Source organism: Sabethes cyaneus, chromosome 2 (assembly GCF_943734655.1).
Source record: "Sabethes cyaneus chromosome 2, idSabCyanKW18_F2, whole genome shotgun sequence".
Taxonomy (NCBI): Eukaryota; Metazoa; Arthropoda; class Insecta; order Diptera; family Culicidae; genus Sabethes; species Sabethes cyaneus.
Window position 1 is genome coordinate 125,322,527 of NC_071354.1, and position 21,117 is coordinate 125,343,643.

Consider the following 21,117-nt stretch of genomic DNA (forward strand, 5'->3'; position numbering starts at 1 on the left):
CCGATGACTAATCCCGGACATTCGATTTTTCGATCGCTCCTTCACTGCAATTCACCGCCTTCATAACTGTGATTGCAACGCATTGCATCTTTTGTCTAATGTTTTATCTGATCTTCAAGATCGGAACACCTGCAAGCTTCGTGTTGATAGTGTTTCTGTTAGTTACAACTACCATAAGGGATATTTTTTACAAAAAAAATTACAGAATACTTACCAATATTACATTACTAACAGTTTTTCCGGTTCACATCTTCTTATGAAAACGTAATTTACAGTTTTAACGGTTGAATACCATACTCTAAAAACAAAACCAGGTTTAGTATCAATTTCAAACAATATTTAATGAACTCACGTAGAAAATTTCCTAATAGATTTTCTAAAAACGCCGGCACCTCCAATAAAGTGTTTACTGATTTCGCATCGCCATCTTGCTGCGTCCAAATTTTCACATCTGAAAATCGATTGTATACCATTCCCCCGAAAACCATTCCCCAGAAACCCATTCCCCAGAATTCCAAACCCCAGAATGACCCTTTCCCCAGAAAACTATTTCCCAGAATGCACTATTCCCCAGAAAACCATTCCCCAGAAAGCCGAGATCCCGAATGTACCATTCCCCCGAAAGCCATCTTCCAGAATGGGTCGTTGCCCAGAAAAACTACCTTCTTCATTCTAATCTATGTATACATAGTAAAAAAGTTGAGTTTTGTAAAATGGACAGAAAAAAACGTTTCTTGTTTGTTTATTAGTGTTTAATCTATATTTTTAAGTACTAAGATTATTAATTTTAAAGTTATATTATGAGCTAGTATGTACAGTTTAAGAATTAATTATATAGCCTTATTTACCGTGTAGTGCTAACGCCAGCCCTTGGATATGGTCAAATAGAGTTACTTCCCTATTTGATACTGAACGTTCTTCTATTAGTCGCTTCAAACGTTCTTCCTTTTTCTTCAGTATTTTCGATCTACGGTCAGTCTGTAAATCGCCTTTAATGTATCGCATATACTCTGCCGTTGTTGAGATCTCTTCCTGTCGGAATGCTTTTATTATAGCATAAAATTTCATCTGGCTTCCACCTTTTAATAACGAATTGAACTTATTGTGGAAGCCTTCGATCGCGTTGGAAGTCCGAGGAATGTTTTTGATAACATTTTCTCTGACGTTCCAAATTTCTACAGGGAAGCGTGGCTTCGACCTTTTGGTGGAATCAGTTTTTTTTCTTCTACCCATTACATAATAATCCGAAATATAATCTAAAAATGGTTCCATAACTTTTGGCGCTGATTCCTTAATGGCAGCAAGACCTTGAGGCACTTCTTGGATATCCAAGAAGGCCAAGGCTTGAGCTTGCCAAAACACCAACTGTAATTTGGTATTTTTAGCATACTGCCCGTTCAATCCCAGCTGTTGTATTTTTTTATACCAGCTCTTAGTTAGATGAAAAAAGCAGCCAAACAGCGCTGAATCGGGAAACACAATTTTTACTGCGTTCATTTCCGCAATTTCAAAATCGGTTAGAATAACCGCCGGATCTAACTCAATATTGTGGTCAGTACATCTTTTTTTAACCAATTTTAAAGCTTTCTTATATGTACCTTCCGCTTTGTCCGGAAGTAAAATATGTACGAAAGGCACGAATTTGCGACCCAACCCGTTGCCTATAGATCCGTGTATCGTGTAAATTTGGCGAAAGTCAGTCGGAGCCGATGAAAAGGTGCCATCTAGTATAATCACCTCCGACTGACTCAGCCTTGTTAGATTATCTACTGTACTAAAAATTAATAAGCGGCTATCGTTAACTTTACAGTTTGCTAACAAAAATTCTCGTCCGTCGCAAGTTTTTGTGAATTCGGCATCTATAACAGCGTAATCCTCCGGATCCTTAGGCAGTGACGCATTCGTTCGCTGGCGTTGGCACACTTTTCTTTGCGCTACCCGAGATATCGTTGTTTGAACCTGTAGACATTAGTAAAAACAGAACACGTAAATGATTAATTATTATGTACTCTGATATTTTCTTTTAATAATCAGAGAATAACAAAATTACAAAACCGGTAAAGCAAATAACGAATTTCGCGATGAGGAACAAACATGATAGCACAACTTGACCCACCATATCCACCTTTTTGCGCGCCTAATGGCGGCTAGTGGGTACACTTTTCGAAAACGTTTATCTGCTTTTGGCAACTTTGCTCACGTATGCTTCATAGTTCTGTTGTACCTTCCGAAGGTTGTACCAACTAGCCGCCATTACGCACGCGAAAACGTGGATACCGTTCAGTTTAGAAAGCATATAATGCATTTCATTCACATAAAAAATTTGAAAATTATATCTGCTAGGTATATCACCCATTAAAAAAGTAATAGTTATTAAATATGAGACCTTTAGGCTCGCTTGGTTAAAATGTGCATGATTTTAGCCACATGCGTGGAAGAATCAAGTTCGGATTTCGGTTACTTGCATGCAAGATTGCATCAAATATATAAAAATCACGTGGTCTTACCTCTACTGGAAACTGTGGCGCACAAAACCGCATGATTTTTTCCGGATTTTCGGTACCTTCGTTGGCCTTACGCTTCAAAGAAGCTCGATATTTTGCGGAGTCAGCACTCAACGCATCGGGCAGGTGATTATGGCTCGTTGTAGCTAGTAGAAAATGTTGACCATTTGTGTTTTTTTCGGTCCTTGCTCGTCCTGGACACTTATTTTCCTTGGGTTGTTCTCTTCGTAGCGAGCACTGCCAGTAGAACTTGCGATCCGCCTAAAAGGATCGTGATTAGCTTAGAACAGCGTGCTATTCGACATATTAATATATCTTAATGTTAATAGAATATAACTAACCTGCTTATCTTTATGATATATAAAGCCGTTATGTATTAATTTTAAGCCTTTTGGTCCACATTTAAGCACTTGTAGACCCGTCGAATTTTCACCAACATCTTCTTCGAAACCGTAAAAACGTTCACTCACGTGCTCACTCATCTTTGAAGTTCAATAGCGAAATGACAATGTTTGCGACGACTCACAATGCACAATCAACTACAAAGGTTATCTATCTCTCTTTACGGCATGAAATTAGTATGCTATCACTTTTTCTATTGTATCACAAATCGGAAATGGTATTTCTATCTCTTATTTAAAAATTGACGAACGTTCGTTAAAATACTTTCTTGAAAAAATACTTGTGGAATATTTTTTTATTCTTTGTATGTGCAATGTGAAATAATGGAAATTTGATCAAAAAATATCGAATTGATCTGTCATAAACATCAGTTTCCACGAAACTAGTAGTTTCCTGAAAACCAATTTCTCGAATATTAATTTCCCGAAAAACTTTATTTTTGTAAATGTAAATGAGCAATTACTTTCATAGAGCAGCATTTTAGAACAGGTATTCGTCCAATTTAACGATACAAATTTGATAACTGCGAAATTTGATAAACTGAAAATCAAAAAACTGAAAAATAAATAAGGCTGAAAAGATTAAAAATCAACGAGACTTTCGGGATAACATATAACTTAACGTGCTGGTCGTGCTACAGGTACTGAACATATAACATAATATTGCTTCTATTATTTTAATTAGAGAACAGACGAAAAACTTTGAGCTTCCTACATCTTTTAGTATAATTTTTGTACATAAGAAAAATTATTTCCGGATTATATTAATTAGGCTTTTGAATAAGTTTTTTAAAACTCTGTTTCTAGAACAAAATATCTTTGAAAATAACAATTAACAGTTTCCCAAAGCTCAATTATGCTGTCGCAAAGTAATATTTTATGATTAAGTAATATACAGGCATTTATTCAACTGTTGCAGCTGGAAAATTTCGACAGTGTCGTAGACAATATTCAAAATTCAATCTTAAATTTGATTTATGCTGTCCTTACTCGCTGCCGCTCGTTCGGACTTAACTAAAGGATAACCCCTACTAGTCAGTAAGCCTAGCAAAACGCCCGCTCCTAAATAGAGGTGGTTTCTGCGGGGGGGCTGCCCCCCCGCAGTGGCCGGCGCTTCCGACGGCGGGTCGCCGGCGAACACTCGCGGCCTACGGCCGTCTCGCCCTGAATCATCTAGGCGACGCTTGCTACTAATTCGGTAATAAGCGGGACTCGGGAATCGATTGCATGAAACCCCTGCTTCCCTTCGGATTATAGATGATTTAGGGCGAGACGGCCGCAGGCCGCGAGTGTTCGCCGGCGACCCGCCGTCGGAAGCGCCGGCCACTGCGGGGGGGCAGCCCCCCGCAGAAACCACTTCTATTTAGGTGCGGGCGTTTTCCTAGGTTTACTGACTAGTAGGTGTTATCCCTTAGTTTAGTCCGAACGAGCGGCAGCGAGTAAGGACAGCATATACTTAAACACCTCGTTTTCCTAGGTTTACTGACCTCTAGTTACAATCCTAGCCATTCTCCTCGCAATAATTTACAGTCTGAAATTATTAATCGGCAAAGCCGCTGTTATAGAAACTTCAATCCGCTGGTGTTACATTCGGGTATGTGGAGTTCGGAGTATTGCGGACACGGTGAAACGTATTCTTTTTCTAATTTTGTGTCCCGCCTATTTTATTTCGAACTTTCTGGGGAATGGTTTTCTGGGGAATGGTTTTCTAGGGAATGGTTCGTTCTGGGGAGTGTCTTTCTGGGGAATGGTACATTCTGGGAAATGGTACATTCGGGGGAATGATTTTCTGGGAAATGGTGCTTTCTGGGGAATGATTTTCTGGGGAATAGGATTCTGGGAAATGGGTTTCTGGGGAATGGTTTTCTGGGGAATGGTATACAATCCTGAAAATCACGTAACATTCATGTGCCAACACGTTATGTGCGTTCATGAATAATATGGGTAATATTGCGCTCTTCACACTCAATTGGACTGCACAGTTATTAAGTGCAACCTTCAAAACTGTGATGAAAAGTGTGCTACTGATAATATCGCTAGTAATCTTATATCGATAATACCATCAAACTTTATCGTCACGGAAGAATATCGAAAATTGGAGGGTTTAAAGTGAAATCTTCTTCTTGGCTTGTTGATATTTTAACATTTTTGTTCTATTTCTTACGTATTTTTGCTTATACAGCCATATTATCGTTATTGATTATTAACGATAACAAAACTTTATCAATAATCGTTATAGATTTTGACCGACATTTCCCATCATTACAACTCTCCCATCTGAGCTGACATTTGATTTAGCAGTGGCGCCAGTACCAGTTGTAGGAAAAGCAAATAGTATTTAATTTTTCATTTATTTCAAATATGCTGCATATTTATTCAGGTTATAAATTATGCGTGGAATTATGTATTTAGAAACTATTTTTATATTATTCTTAGCGTCGATAAGAGCTCTACGTAAGCATTAGAATTTAAATAGAAATCAATTTTGGCAACTTTTCTCACCACGAAATTTTGGCAACTTTTCTCACCTACAAAATGTGTGACTGGACAAGTGTATTCAAAATCCAACTTTCAATGCAAAGAGCAATAAATACTATTAATACGTCATAATAAATTTCATATGTTTTTCACATAAGCCTTATTGGACACATATAATATGAATTGGTTTTTGAAAGATGTGTAGCTACAAGTGTAGCTATGTGATTTTTCCAGTATACATTAAATGATAAATTGGTTCAGTGTAATCAACAGTAACTTTTTTCAAAGGCGCGCAATAATCATTGCTGTTGGAAACCCCTTGGCAATTTCTTATGGGAAAAGTAATCACGGATTACTAGACGCTGCTCTTCTGGAAACCCCTTGATGAAATGCTTGTAAAATATCGATATGATGCAGTTATCGATGAATATCGACAGATTTCCCATCTCTAGTTTCAACAAATGCTTCTTTTTCCTTTTTCTTAAAACTGCGGGTGTGAAAACATGGCGCCATTGGTTAGTTGGTTTGAATTACTGCAAATATTGTAATAATTCAGCTCCATTTCTTTATTGAAGTTTGAAAATTGTCACTAAATGTTATATTTTCATGTTGCATGTAACTGCTGGTTTTGTGCCAGCAGTGCTAGTTCGCATGTCGTAAGTAAGTAATGCACCACGTGTAAAGCATATTCTATTTTTAGGATAAATTTGTTACCTCTGCTAGGGCTAAAAGCGCAAAGGATTCAAAAGTCCCGAAAAAACAATTGCTGCGTGGCAAAACTATGCTGAAGAGAAAAAAAGAGCATCTTAGATTTGGTGTTGATTGCACCAATATTGCTGAAGATAACATTTTGGATGTTGCAGATTTTGTAAGTATATACCTACTAATTTTTATAAAAATGTTCGGTAAATTTCAAACGGCCTTTATTACACGTAGCAAAAAATTCCACTTTGTTTCAAGCGAAATGATTGTTGCTTTAACTGAAAATAATGTATATTGTATATATCCAAAACGAAACTCTATTTGAACCAAGAAAATAGTTTTGAATTAAAAGTAAAATATTTTCAAATTTGAATTTAACATTGATATAACAATAAATATTTTTATTTCAATCATACGTTTCAGTTAGAAACAAAATGACATTTCTGTTTGTGCGTAAAACAACTATAAATATGGTTGAAACTACATTTTTATTCTTCGTGTACCGTGAACGTACCATATTCTGCGCAGTAAAGACATTTTTATGTTTATTCCGCTATTCTAAGTATTCTAGATTTAAATTAACAACGTGGATAGCAGCAACGTGTAGTGCTACGGTCTATAATATCTGGTAAAAAATATGGGAATTATAAGTCGACTAACAATTGAGTATATTTTTCGTTTTGTAAACTTATCCACGGTGCCTAATTCTGCTCACTCTCTTGCCCATGTTCCTAATTCTGCGCATGTTTGTTCCTAATTCTGCGCACCTAAAAAGTAGCAATAAACACTCATACCATGTTGTTTATGTCTTTATACGCTCAAAGCACGTCAAAAATCCGGCTTTAGCCATTACCGTAAATAAATCCATAATTTGGCGTTCTTGTGCTGTCCAGGTGGCACAAAGATATTGTTATCATTTTGATTGGCTTATTTTAAATATTTTGTTGTCGATAACATGAAGGGCGAGTTCATTTTCCTGCCCCTATACCTCAGCCATTTGGGTGAGGTATTGGGGCATGAATGAAAATTCAAGTAGAACCTTTAACTTGCATTGATTGGAATCCTGTGTTGCGACTCGGGGTCCGTACGAGCGCCAATTTATGGAACTATACTTTCTGATTTTTTTAATGTCCAACTTCATGGAGCTGTCAGACAGTGGCGAAGTGGTTTCTACATGAAAACACAATTTTTAATATTTTTCTAAAGTGTAATATTCAGTATGCAGAAACCCCGAATCAACTCGCCCTTCATGTTATCGACAACAAAATATTTAAAATAAGCCAATCAAAATGATAACAATATCTTTGTGCCACCTGGACAGCACAAGAACGCCAAATCATGGATTTATTTAGGTAATGGCTAACGCCGGATTTTTGACGTGCTTTGAGCGTATAAAGACATAAACAACATGGTATGAGTGTTTATTGCTACTTTTTAGGTGCACAGAATTAGGAACAAACATGCGCAGAATTAGGAACATGGGCAAGAGAGTGCGCAGAATTAGGCACCGTGGATAAGTTTACAAAACAAAAAATATACGCAATTGTTGGTCGACTTTTAATTCCCATGTTTTTACCAGATACTATAGACCGTGCACTACACGTTGCTGCTATCAACGTTATTAATTTAAGCCTAGAATACTTATAATAGCGCAAGAATCATAAAAATGTCTTAACTGCGCAGAATATGGTTCGTACACGGTACAATGTAATGTTCAGTATGCAGAAAACCCTAGTCAATTCGCCCTTCGTTATCGGGAATAAAATATTTAAAATGAGGCAATCCAAATGATATCAATATTCCTTTGCCACTGGGACTGCAGAAGAAGGCCGGATCATGGATTTAATTATGGTAATGGCTAATGCCGGATTTTTTGGTGTGCTTTCAGCGTATAAAGACATAAACAGCATGGCAGGAGTATTTATTTTCACTTTTTGGGTGCGCAGAATTAAGAGCAAACATGCGCAGAGTTAGGAACATGGGCAAGAGAGTGAGCAGAATTAGGCACCGTGGATAAGTTTACAAAACGAAAAATATACTCAATTGTTAGTCGACTTATAATTCCCATATTTTTTACCAGATATTATAGACCGTAGCACTACACGTTGCTGCTATCCACGTTGTTAATTTAAATCTAGAATACTTGGAATAGCGGAATAAACATAAAAATGTCTTTACTGCGCAGAATATGGTACGTTCACGGTACACGAAGAATAAAAATGTAGTTTCAACTATATTTATAGTTGTTTTACGCACAAACAGAAATGTCATTTTGTTTCTAACTGAAACGTATGATTGAAATACCTCAGCCATTTGGGTGAGGTATTCTTTCGCGATTTCTTCGAAGGATACATTACTGCGCAGAATTTGGAACATGAATAAAAAATCTGTGCCTAAATCTGCGCACTACTGCGTCGCGTTTTTCCAACGAAAGCGATGCATGCAATCACTCTCTTTGTCTAAAATATGACTAAAACTAATTAGTCTTTCCAACTATGCTGGGTAATTTGATCATTGCAAGGAATTTCGATCATAAATTTTTTAATTTTCTAGAATGACAGTTTTAGCGTTGGCACTAACGACGTTGTTTTCTGACGCACAAAATACTTTCAGTTTCAGTTTAATTTATTTCGCTGTCAAATACTATGGCCCTTTTGTGAATAATGGCGTTCAACAGGCATTTATAAAAAAATAACACAATGGTTAAAGTTATGCACAATGTTGAAATATACATATATTAAGAAAAATGCGCAGAATTAAGAGCGGTCACGGTAGACTAATACTAAAAATTGTGTTTTCATATAGAAACCACTTCCCCACTCTCTGAGAGCCTCATGAGGTTAAACTTAAAAAAATAGAAGACATTGTTTCATAAATTGGCGCTCGTAGGTCCGGACCCCGAGACACAGCATAGGATTCCAATCAATACAACACAAGTTAAAAATTGTACTTGAATTTTCATGCCTCTATACCTCAGCCATTTAGGTGAGGTTGCGTATTCTTTTGTGATTTCTTCGTAGGATACATTATTGCGCAGAATTTGGAACATGAATAAAAAATCTGTGCCTAAATCTGCGCATTATTGCATCGCTTTTTTCTAAGGAAACCAATGCATGCAATCACTCTTTTTGTCTAAAACATGACTAAAACTAATTATTCTTTCTAATTATGCTGGGTAATTTGATCATTGCAAAGAATTCCGATCATAAATATGTTAATTTTCTAGAAGGACAATCTTAGCTTTGGTGCTAACGACGATGTTTTATGCCATATAAAATACTTTTAGTTTCACGTTAAATTATTTCGCTCTCAAAGATTATGGCCCGTTTGTGAATAATGGCGTAATATTCAACAGACGTTAATAAAAAAATAACGCAATGATCATAGTTATGCACAATGTTAAAAAATACTTATAAAGAAAAATGCGCAGAATTAGGGGCGGTCACGGTAATTATGCGCAGAGCGAAAACGTGGAGGGAGCTGTTTTGCTGTTATTGATAATCTGGCATTTTTGCATAACGAGCTATCTGGAAAAATCGGAGTGATAGATGAATCGAAGAAATAATTTTACGCATTGTAAAAGGACTCCTAATCAGGCTTCATTTTTGGTTTTTTGCTCAGTAGATGCTCATTTGACTACACACAGCGCTTCAGTTTAACAGAATTCGAAAAAGTAGTGTAAAGGGCAATTGTATTATTTATTATCTACAATGTTGTTGAAGAAAGTATAGTTTTATCTTTTGTAAATACGGCGCTCTAGGCATGCTACCTCGTTGGTAGCCAGATGAGCGCTCGTTTGGCGGGGTTGCATTCCCATAGCGCCGTAAATATAAAAAAGAAGTTATACCTTTTGCAGCAATATTATAAATAATAATTGTCCCTACAATTGCCCTTTACACTACTTTTTTGAATTCAGTTTCGTTAAGGAGCTGTAGATGAACATCTAGAGCAAAAAACCAAAAATGAAGCCTGCTCCTAATATGTTTGGTTACGCTTGCTGATACGCAGTAGAGTTTGTTAATCAGAAATACACGTATAGGATGTCCTCATACCGAATCACCAAATCACCGAATAACGTAAAATTAATTTCGGAAATTTCAACAGCTAAAAGTTACAGCTAATAATCTCGGTAAAACATCAAATACCTGAGATTTCGGAAATCCAACAACTGTAAATTCACCGAGAATCTCGGTTTTTCTTAGGCCGAGATACTTGGTAATCAATTCTGTAGCTGGCTAATCTCCGAAAAGTCAATTGTCAAATTTTAACGAGAATCTCGAAAAAAACATTAAAAGGATATGCCGTATTTTAGCAAACTTTTTGCCGAAAAATTTACTTGTTAAACAAATATTTAAAACGATCTAAGGTATGATGGAAATATCAATTTGGCTTTTATTTTATATACATTTTTTTACAAATATTTTAAACAAGTTTTGATGATAGCTATCAACGAGCGCTGAAATAGATTATTTGAAAGGTATATTTTTCTAGTTGTTTGAAAAAAAGTTTTAGTCGTTTTGGTCATAAGCTAAATTAGTTACAGCCACAAATGTGAAGGTGTTTTTTTGTCTCACTGTCCCCCATTAGGTGGAAAGAGTGAAACGACGAGTACATATTTGAATTCAGTTCAAACCATATTTTTTGGATAATAAGAGTAGTTTAGAGGCAGTGCCTTTTATTGTGTGTATAAAGGATACATTATTGTTGGGTATGATTGAAAATTCCGACTATTTGCACATCTACATATATATTCATATAAAGGACTAGTCCCAGTCAATTTGACTTTTAACTATTTAATTTAAAGTCAATTCATATGGATTGATTAACAATATAATAGAATTTTTTTTAAATAAAGCGTGTACGGCGCTATATCTCTGCATATTAGCGTTGATAGGAGGAAATGCTTATCAACTTAGAGACTATATTGGCTCGCTTCATTGTGCCAAAATTTTTATTTTCAGGTACAATAAATTCAAGTTTGTTACGAGGCTTTTAGGCTACGTTAAATCTTGCTTGACCATTTTTTTATATATAAACTAGCTGACCCGACAAACTTCGTATTGCCACAAACTAAACTGTGTTGGACATAAATCGTGAATCTCGGATGAACATTGTCACAATCTCGAGTTTTGCATGTTTCGGGGAGTTCATGGGTGTTTTAATATATAAATTTTCCTCACAGTAAAGTAAAAACAACTCCCCCATTGCTAAGCTTAATAAAATAAAGCGGATAGCATTTAAATAATCGCCATCATTACAAACCATTTCGCCGAATACCATTTTAGACTCTCTGAAAAGTTAAGCGTTTCAAGTTAAGCGTATATCCGCTCTCATGAAACGCTCTAAAAAGTTAATTTTTGCCTTAACTTTTCCGAGAGTATGAATTTATTGGTTGTCCAAGCGTTTCTTCACACTTGTGTTTACCTTCTATCTTTACTTCTCATTTTTCGGCTTATTGTCACCTTTCCACAGTTTCATACAGAGTCGCATCATAAGAGGGATTAAATTAAACTCTTGTATCGAACAGTTGCAATAATAGTTCAATACGGGCATATAGTTATTTCAGGATTTTTGCAAACATACTGGAAAAGCGCAAATTCAGATTGAATTTTAAATGCAAAAGAAGGAATAGCAAGGGACTAAGGCTGTGAACCATTTCGCGAAATTTTTAACTTTTTGGTTAAAATTTGACAGTTTGATGGTTTTTCGAAAATAACCCTGCTCGGGAGCATGGTTATTTTTAACCAAGTTTTGAGAGCCAATGAGATATGCCAGAGGTGAGGAAAGAGCTTCGATGTGTTTCACTGATTTTTCCTGGAATTTTTTTTCATCGATGTATGGATGTTATTCAACCCGAAATGAAACGAGATAAATGTTATCCATCAAATAGGAGCAAATGAACACAAAAAATTCATCCAATTCCAACCTGGACTGAATAAATAAATCCGCTGTTATAGAAACATATCTTCATTCTCACCTTATATATGCTCTCATTGAGTAAAACAACTATCAATCTGTCAAATATGAAATGGTTCGCATTCTGAACTGATTTTAACCACTCGAGGAGAAATAACCTTCGAACTGTCAAATTTTAACTAAAAAGTTAAAAATTTCGTGAAATGGTTCACAGCCTAAAAATAAGCGCGAACGCTTATTTTTAATCAAAACGTAGTCGCAGACTACGAAAAAAACAAAAGTAAACTAGTGTAACCAACTATTTTAAACTTAGTGAAAGGTATTATTTTATAAAAAAAACTTTTTCAAAACTAAGTATTATTTCATAAAGATATTGCTACATATTTCTTTCCATAACAACTTCCAGATACATAAAAATATCTATCCTATATCCCGGAATGCATGTTTCGCTTTTGTATTTATCATTTTCAATGACTTTCGGAGACAAAAGTTAATATTTCGGAAAAGTTAATCGACCCATTCCCCAATCGATTAACTTTTCCGAGAGTCTACTGTATTTGAGTAGATATTGAGTCTTTACCTTAAGGTGTCCGTCTTAACCGCCCTTCCCCTACAGGAAATGGCAACTTTGATTTTTTTTTGGAAAAAATAGTCGTGATTTGATGCATTTTGAGACTTTCTGAAATGGTGCAATATTTATCAAAGGATTTTGTAGAATAACGACTTTTATGAATGTTTTGTAACCTGAGATTATTATTATATTTCTTATATTTCTCGTTATACATACATGTAATTTGAATTTGAAGAAACACTTCTTATGTGCTTGACAATACAGTGTTCAAAATAATAATTAGCTTCTAAATGCAGTCGTATTTAAGATATTTAAAAAAAAGCTTAGCATATTTTATTTTTTTGTTTTAAACGTGCCCTTTTCATACGTTATCCGTGTTATATTACCAAGTTATGAAGTTGATAGCAACTAGAATAAATATTACCTTTCAATTTGTCCGAATACACCTTACTGATTCTACCATTTACTGATTGTACAAAAATGGTAAAAAAAAATTTCAGTGTTTATTTTTTCAGGTTTAAAATTCAATTTTCTACTACTCACGCTTAGCCATTTGGAGCTACCCTACTTTCGGGTGATACGATTTATCAAACATAGTAAAATAAATACGCCCTTTTTAAAAGCGATTCTTGAGCCTAAATGGCGCCAAATTCTCCCATCAAACACGTAGGTAATGTTTAGAATAAATAGTTCAAGTTTTATCATTGCCTTTTTCATGTGGAACTGCTAAAATTTAAAAATTACGAAAATATGTTTTGTTGCGCCTTAAGAAAAACGTGAATACCTCAACGAGATTTGATCATACGTTTATACTTTCTTCGGCAAAGTTGTTCTGCATAAAATTTCCTATCTCTACAGTGTAGCTACGTTTACTCTGTGATACTGTTTGATATCCTGTTTTGACATTTATTTAAATGAAATTTCGAAAATTTTAAATTTTTACCGAATTCAATAAATTTTTGTAACCAAATATGACTCCAGACATGCCACCATAACTTTTTAATGAATATATCAGATCTCAATGATTGTGGAAAAAATAGTTAGGTATCTTGTTTCACCTACTTTAACATTTCTAAAAATATTTTTTTGAATTTACTCCTGAAAAATACCATTTTTTCATGAAACAAATATGCGACCCCTAAATCGCGTCAACCAATGTTGACGTCATATAAGTTTTGTTGTGGCACCCTAAGCTGTCATTTGAGGGGTGAGCCCCCGGGTTTTCTGACATAGTGCTATTTTGGGGCACTCTACTATGCAGTCAAAAAGCTAATATACAACAACGTGCAGTATAAAATGCCAGATATGCTAATAAGCGGTTGACTTGCTGCTTATATTAATGCTTATTGGTTACTTGGGTGCGCACTAGCTCTATGGTCTCGAGGGTTGAGAGGCGGGTGTGACTCTATATGGCTTCTGTCAACTATCGCGCATGCCAAGGTCGTCAGTGCTCAATTTACTTTGTAGACCTATTTTGGAACACTGCGTAAATGCCGGGGGGAAAAAAGATGAAATCTGTTCCATGGTCCGAGATTTGTTTGCTTATTGGTTCATTTGTGATTGTTTGTGTTGGAAAATTGATGGTGGATGCGCGGTTGAGGACAACCGGTGTAAGGCGGGCTGACGAGACCTCCACTTCTTCACTATGCTAGGGTTTTTTCTAATTCCCGTCGTAGTAAGTAAAGCCATTCTATTTTTCATCATTTGTTGGATGGATTTAATGAATACTCCAAAAGTTCTTGGGCTGACTTGACTAAAACACAGTTACCTTCCGATCCGTGATCTTTGAAATCACTGAAAAGCGACTATTAATGCATATTATTGAAATTACGCAACTGACTGTTTCTAAAATTCGTCGTACCGTTTTAAAATCCGTCGATCAAAATTTTTCATCGTTCGAACTAAAAATCACAACAATGTTTACGAAGCTAACGCGCATGTATTTGTGCAGGACGGCATGACAAATGTTATTCTACAAAATTTCTGCAGGTCAGGCAAATTTTCCTGGCTGTAGAATAACGACAATGCCTTGCGTGAGTTATTTCCATTTATGAATGACGGAAATTAAAACGATTAGTCGACATTGTCTTCTTCGTCGCACGAAAAAACGTAGGAAATTTGGCTGGTAGGACTTCTTTGATGATAAAAAGCATTTAAGTAGATCTTAGCCCACTTTGATTGATCGCGTATGATAGACAACAAACTAAAATATTAGGGAATAACTAGTTTTGCATTGTGTGTCATAAAAATGCTTATATTTTTAATAATTTATGTTGGATAGGACGGGAATAGGCAATTACGATGATGTAGCAACATACCCTACATTTTACAACTTAATCATCATCATTATATTTAAGGTTCAAACACAGGCAATTAATTTTCATGATGATCATGATTTCCGCTGAGTGTGTACATACGCATACAATGCACACACCACTAAAGCACTTTTTCTTCCCGATTTTGAATAGCCCTACCGTAATTTCTACAACTTGTTTCTGAAAAAAGAAACAGTTTATACAGAAAATATACCCCACTTTTGTTGAAAAATATCTTGTATCTTCCAATAATCCTCTCAATGAAAAACAGTAGTGAAAATAAAAAAGCTTGCTGTATACCGCGATTGTGTTGTTTACATATACACGAATACGTTGTACTCTTTCTACTACTACTTGAGCGGAATTATCATTAAACCAGCGATGCCAACTTTAGAGCCAATACTTTTGTGACAGTTTTTATCAAATCGCTATTTTTTCGAATTACTCTTCATTTAAGTAATTACAATCTATTACAATTTACTACTGCAAAATCAAAAAAATCAAAATTGATTTAAAAACCCATGTAAAACACAATCATTAAACCGTTATTTTTTGATCCAAAATAAATGTGGATATACAAAAGCCATAAACTTGGCTCCTATGCTGGATTGGTTTCTCCCTGAGAGAGACTCGCGCAGCCAGTACGATATGTCAAATGCAGCCAGCCGTTATCGTTGGTCAAAAATGGAAAAGTATTGATAACTCGCAGTTGGCGATTTTTGAAAAACGCACATTTAAAATTGATTTAGTCTTGTTTTTTCCACTGGAAATTAACTTTTTGTAAAATGTGAAATAACCATGGACCAACTAGCACCAACATATATCATTCTAAAACGCACAGTTTACATGCACAATGAGGATTTCACGCACAAGTTTGATTTGTCAACCCGAAAATGAAACCAAGAACAGCCAAAGCATGAGAAAAAGAGGACCGTCTTCGCAACTCTCTCTCATGCACGGTAAAAAATTGTCACGTTGAAGCGAAGTGATTTACCGTTGAATTCGCACTACTTGCCAAACATTACGATTCGAAATGAAAATTTATTGAAAATGAATCAACACAAAGTATGATGAAATCATCAGAAAATCACTTTAATTTCGAATGTGCTTTCTTTTGAACTTTTGAACTGTCAAATGGATAGAAAGGATTGTATGTTGATTTTTCGTAAAGCTGCTTTATTTATTACTCATAATTGAACAATTACATAATTACATACAAAACATAATGCAAATAAAACCTCAATCGCTGATAGTAACCGGATTCCTGTGCTTAATACTCTGATGTCTAAACAAAGTTGAGCTCGGGTTGATTGCTGCTATCAATTCGGGGCCCGTGTGATCAATTCTATAACCTGAAAACAGTTAGGAATTTATTAATTATGATCACAGGTATAATTTCGCCATACTTACACTCAAGAAGAGCAATAATTTAGAACGAAAACGTATTTTCTCCATTTCGGTTTCTAATTTTGCTTCCGATTGCTGCTTTCATGTTTCGCGATTTTTTGACATTTGTAAATTACGAAAAAATAATTGCAAATTCTATAGATATGCATTACAATTCGATGGTGATATCCATTGAATAGTTTTCAATAGCTAGTTTCTTGTTTAAAAATTTGAAAACTCTCCAAAATCAATACTAAATCACTTCGAATTGTAGTGCTGCACAACAAATTGATTTAAATGCAAGAACACTTAAAATGGACGTGACGATTTTTGACCGTGTGGTTTTCTCGCTAGAGTAAGCTACACAGAAAGAAATTTCATGGTAGAGTATATTACATTAGAACGTAAAAATGAAAGAACGCACCAGTAAATATTGGCTAAAAAGATTTTTGTTTAGCCCTAGCGTTGTTTAGTCAAATTTATTATATGTTACTTTCGGCGTTATTTCAATGTAGGGTATTTTGCCTATCATTGAACGATTCCAATGATTGGACAGCGTCCAATAAAACGCTAATTCTAGATTACATATACATTCAAATCCTATCAAAGTGCACGAATTACTCACTTTGATCAGTTGTGGATAATTTCTTGTAACAATAGCGTAGCATAAGGCATGATTTAATAACAAAAATTCAAGTTGAACATTGTCATATACAGTATGAGCTATAACCTTGAATTTTGTTAGCATTTTAGATAAGAAACATGTCTCACTAATTAACGTTTAAAATAATTATATTACTATATCATGCTGTTCATAGCTAATGATATTCATCTATGCACTATTTGTCAACATTTTCAAGCAAAATAAAAAATTATTTATCGTTTTTAAAGTATTAAAATTTGACTGTTTAAGCATTGGACAATAAAGCAACGATGGTCCTAAGCTTATACAAGAACTGACATAGCATGAAAAAACCGCATTACTTCGCATTATGCATGTGTATTGGACAGTTTTTATGTTTATGGCACTGTTTACAAATGGTTTTCATTTGTAAGCAAAAATCTTCCGTTAAAAATGTATGTAATAGAATTAATTTTTTATTTTATATACATGTTTTTGTTTTTTTTTGTTTTAATACAACAATTCCACGAAAAATAGCCCTATTGCGAATTAAAGCTACTCCAGATTTGTTTAAACTATGTGTACTTGAACCTCATCTGAAAAATTTTGGTATCGTGTATTTGATTTGGTCTGCTCCTGAATTGGGGTACTCACACAAATCATCATTTTAGTCCAAAGACTAAAGAAAAAATTAAGAAGTTTGAATCACCGAATCGTTCCGGTGTTAATGGTACTGTCAGCAAATGTTAGATACTTCTATGAATATTGTAGAATAATATTGGGTTGAAACAATTTTTTTATATAACGTTGAAAATATTATGTTTTCTAAATTCGCGGCAACGAGCTAGTTTTTCATATTTTTTGAGAGCTAAATAACTTTCGAAAAATTCTAAATATTATAATTTGATTTCTTTTATAAATGAAGTTTCGATGATGAGACTAAGATGAATGGTGCATTTTTTCAACTGCAAGGAAAAGGATATTCGCAGTTTTTCAGATTATTATCTTGCTAACAAATTTGTTTCGAGTAACCAAGAGAGAAACAAACATACATTCCCTTGTAAAAAACAGATCTTCCCATTATGCCGCAGGAAATATAAGTATGCTTCGAGGGAACCGAAAGGGAGAAAAATTAGCGGGAAAGCAACAGAAATGAAGGATAAGAGCATCCTAGATTAGAAGGGGAAATTAACATCCCTTAAGAAATATATTGTAATTAGTAACATGTTAACTAATTGCTGATTATTTTTAATGAATATCGGCACCAACTTTTCGAAAGGGCCAATCTGCAAAATGTAAACAAACCGAGTGAGGGTTATTTTCTGCTGGACTAAGATAGGGAAAGAAACCCTCACTTGGTTTGTTTACATTTTGCAGACCGGCCTTTTTGATTAGTTGATGCCGATATATCTTAAAATATATTCATTCTTAGTAGTAAGCTATCAAAATAACTTGAAGGTCGATGCAATATATTGCATGTTCAACCATTGGACAATAAGTGTCCAACTATAGGACAATACGGTTTCAGAAGTGTTCAAAGATTGGGCATTCAAGCGTTGTCAAAAAATCGCATATTTTTCCACGAAAAACTTATTTATTTCGTAAAAATGGCCATGTAATTTGAACATATTTTGTATCTGATTCAGATTTTCATGTTTCTGTCTATTTGTAATTATTTGTTTAGAAAATATCGTTAAAACTAAAAACACAGGGCCTTAGCTGTGCGATCATTGGCAAATTACCCTATAACAAAAATAATAGATTCGTCGTAAAAATTTCTAGACATTACCATGAAAGGTTGTAAAATTGTCTGAGAACATGTTGCTTATTCAAGAATCACAGTAAATCTAATTAGCTTTTTTATGGTACTTTCAATAGCAAACGTCTTCATAAAAATGGTACGAGTTAACATCGTTCTCGTTTCAATGTTGCGATGCTTTTGTTGGAGTCTGTTGAAGCATTTTCAACTGACGTTTTTGAAATTTTGACGATGCGGTATAGCGTAGGCGGAAAGCTAAGGCTAAAGCTTTACTACGAGAGGTAAATAAACGCCTCAAGCAAGCGGATCCGGGAATTGAATTGATGTCCGATAACCGGTAGAGATGATGATTGTAAAGCAATAATGAAATAATACACCGGTTAGTATGAGTGCAAGACACCAATAATTCAAGTGAAAAAAGCGAAGCTTTGGGCTTAACCGTCCTTCTAAGACTTGATCCTTTTTTATTGACAGGCTTCACAGCCTGCTATTGACACACAGAACAGTTACGGGGCTAGTGCAACAATCCTACTGACTCTATCTATCAGCGCCGCCTAGCTTTGCATTTAATATTCATGTAAACCCAACCGCTTAGCTGGTTTCGAGGTATGATGCCGGTTTAACAACCCAGTCGTCGTATTTTCGAATCTCGAGAGCTTTATAGAGTCAGTAGAATTATTGCACTAGCCCCGTAACTGTCTTGTACTCTAATAGCTGGCTGTGAAGTCCGTCGATAAATAAGGGTCAAGTCTTAGAAAAGACGTTTAAGCCCGAAGCTTTTCGCCTAGCTGAGATTCAAAAATACGATTACTGGCTTGTTAGGACATCATTGTACCTCAACACCAACTAAGCGGTTGAATTCACGTGAATGTTACATGTAAAATGCGGTGGATGAGAATTACCTATGTTTTCACGTAATCGATTTTTTTGGGTGTAGGGAATATTCCTGGTCGCGCGTCATTTTCAAACCTGAAATTTGGTTGTGCATACCTCACATATACTATTACCAGCTTTCACAAATACAACAAAAGAGTCTAAAAAATAAAAAAAAAATACTTCAAAAAAAAACTTCAGTCAACAAAAGAGTACTGATTTTTTTGAAAGAAAAAATAATAGCAACGAACTTTTATGATGACCCGTGTTTGAACCTTAAAATATGACATTCTGGCCTTTGGCAGAGCGATATTGGAGTCAGTTCGTCGAGTCCGCGCAGGGCCGGAACGCCTCCGCCTGCGGGCATAGGCGTGTCGGTTATGCTAGGGGATCTACCTGTTTTTTAGTAGGCGACATTTCCAGGCAGAACTGGTGTTTGAGGTCTCCCTGACACTTTGTTGACGACATCACAAAAGGGCCCTGTGCACCCGAAAAACAGGAAAAATTAAAAACTTCCTGCCGGATATAAAAAACAGGGGTCCAAAATAAAAGCGGGCTGACGAACTAGTGCCGTACCTTACATATTTAGATTACGTTCCATCTTCCACTAAAACCATTTTCTTTTTTCAGGAAAAGTACCTTAAAGAGCGCTTCAAGGTCAACGGAAAGGTTGGCAATTTCGGCAATAGTGTGTCATTTGAACGCCAGAAAATGAAGGTTTACATAAATGCGGACGTCCATTATTCCAAGCGGTACTTGAAATATTTGACTAAGAAGTATTTGAAGAAAAACAGCTTGCGTGATTGGATTCGCGTCGTGTCCAACGATAAAGATTTATATGAACTACGCTACTTCAGAATTAGTTCGAACGATGACGAAGAGGAAGAAAATGAATAAAAGAGGTAACACAACGTTGAAGAAGTATCAGTAACCTTTTTCAAAATTCTTAGTTTTATTTACAAATTTCCAATATCCGATCTACATTGCTGCGTGCTGTAGCACAAACTGTGGGCGAATCCGTTATGGACCTGGCTTATGGAGCAATTCCAGATGAAATAAGTAAACGGCTCAACTTGATCTTCTTCAATTTGAACCTTAGAGCGGTCGCGCTAATGTAAACGTGTACACGCATTTTCGAAAAATGCGAAAAAACATCGAAATTTTATTCAAATTAAACCAGTTTTGGTTGTATTCGAAGATCTATTATTCTTCCTCTTAATAGAATAGTACAACATAGATGCCGGAGAACACTGTTTTGCCTTTCTACTATATAAATATATAGTATAAAGGTATAGAAATCACTTGGAAAACCGGAAATGGAAAGAAGGTCCTGCGGGCCGAATGTCATATACCATTCGACTCAGTTTCGAAAACTGAGCATTTTCTGTGTGTGTGTATGTATGTGTGTGTGTGTGTGTGTGTGTATGTGTGTGTGTGTGTATGTGACGCTTTTAATCTCACTCACTTTTCTCGGAGATGGCTGGACCGATTTTAATGTTCTTAGTGTCAAATGAAAGGTCTAGGTGTCCCATTGGTCGCTATTGAATTTCATACTGATCGGACTTTTAGTTCAAAAGTTATGTATAAAAA

At 35.4% G+C, this 21,117-nt stretch overlaps 1 protein-coding gene across 1 annotated transcript; it reads left to right on the forward strand.

The window, feature by feature from the left end:
• The first annotated feature begins 5,818 nt into the window (after positions 1 to 5,818).
• Positions 5,819 to 20,470, forward strand: LOC128733711 (60S ribosomal protein L22-like). The gene is made up of 3 exons (XM_053827479.1): positions 5,819 to 5,898; positions 6,084 to 6,251; positions 20,158 to 20,470. Exons 1-3 carry the CDS (start codon positions 5,887 to 5,889, stop codon positions 20,422 to 20,424), a joined length of 447 nt encoding a protein of 148 aa, XP_053683454.1. The 5' UTR covers positions 5,819 to 5,886; the 3' UTR covers positions 20,425 to 20,470.
• The last annotated feature ends 647 nt before the right edge of the window (positions 20,471 to 21,117 follow it).

Bases quoted from the DNA above. Each gene is read 5' to 3' on its own strand.
- LOC128733711 (XM_053827479.1), top strand. The intron at 6,252-20,157 runs GTAAGTATATAC...TTCTTTTTTCAG, and splicing joins TTTTGGATGTTGCAGATTTT to GAAAAGTACCTTAAAGAGCG.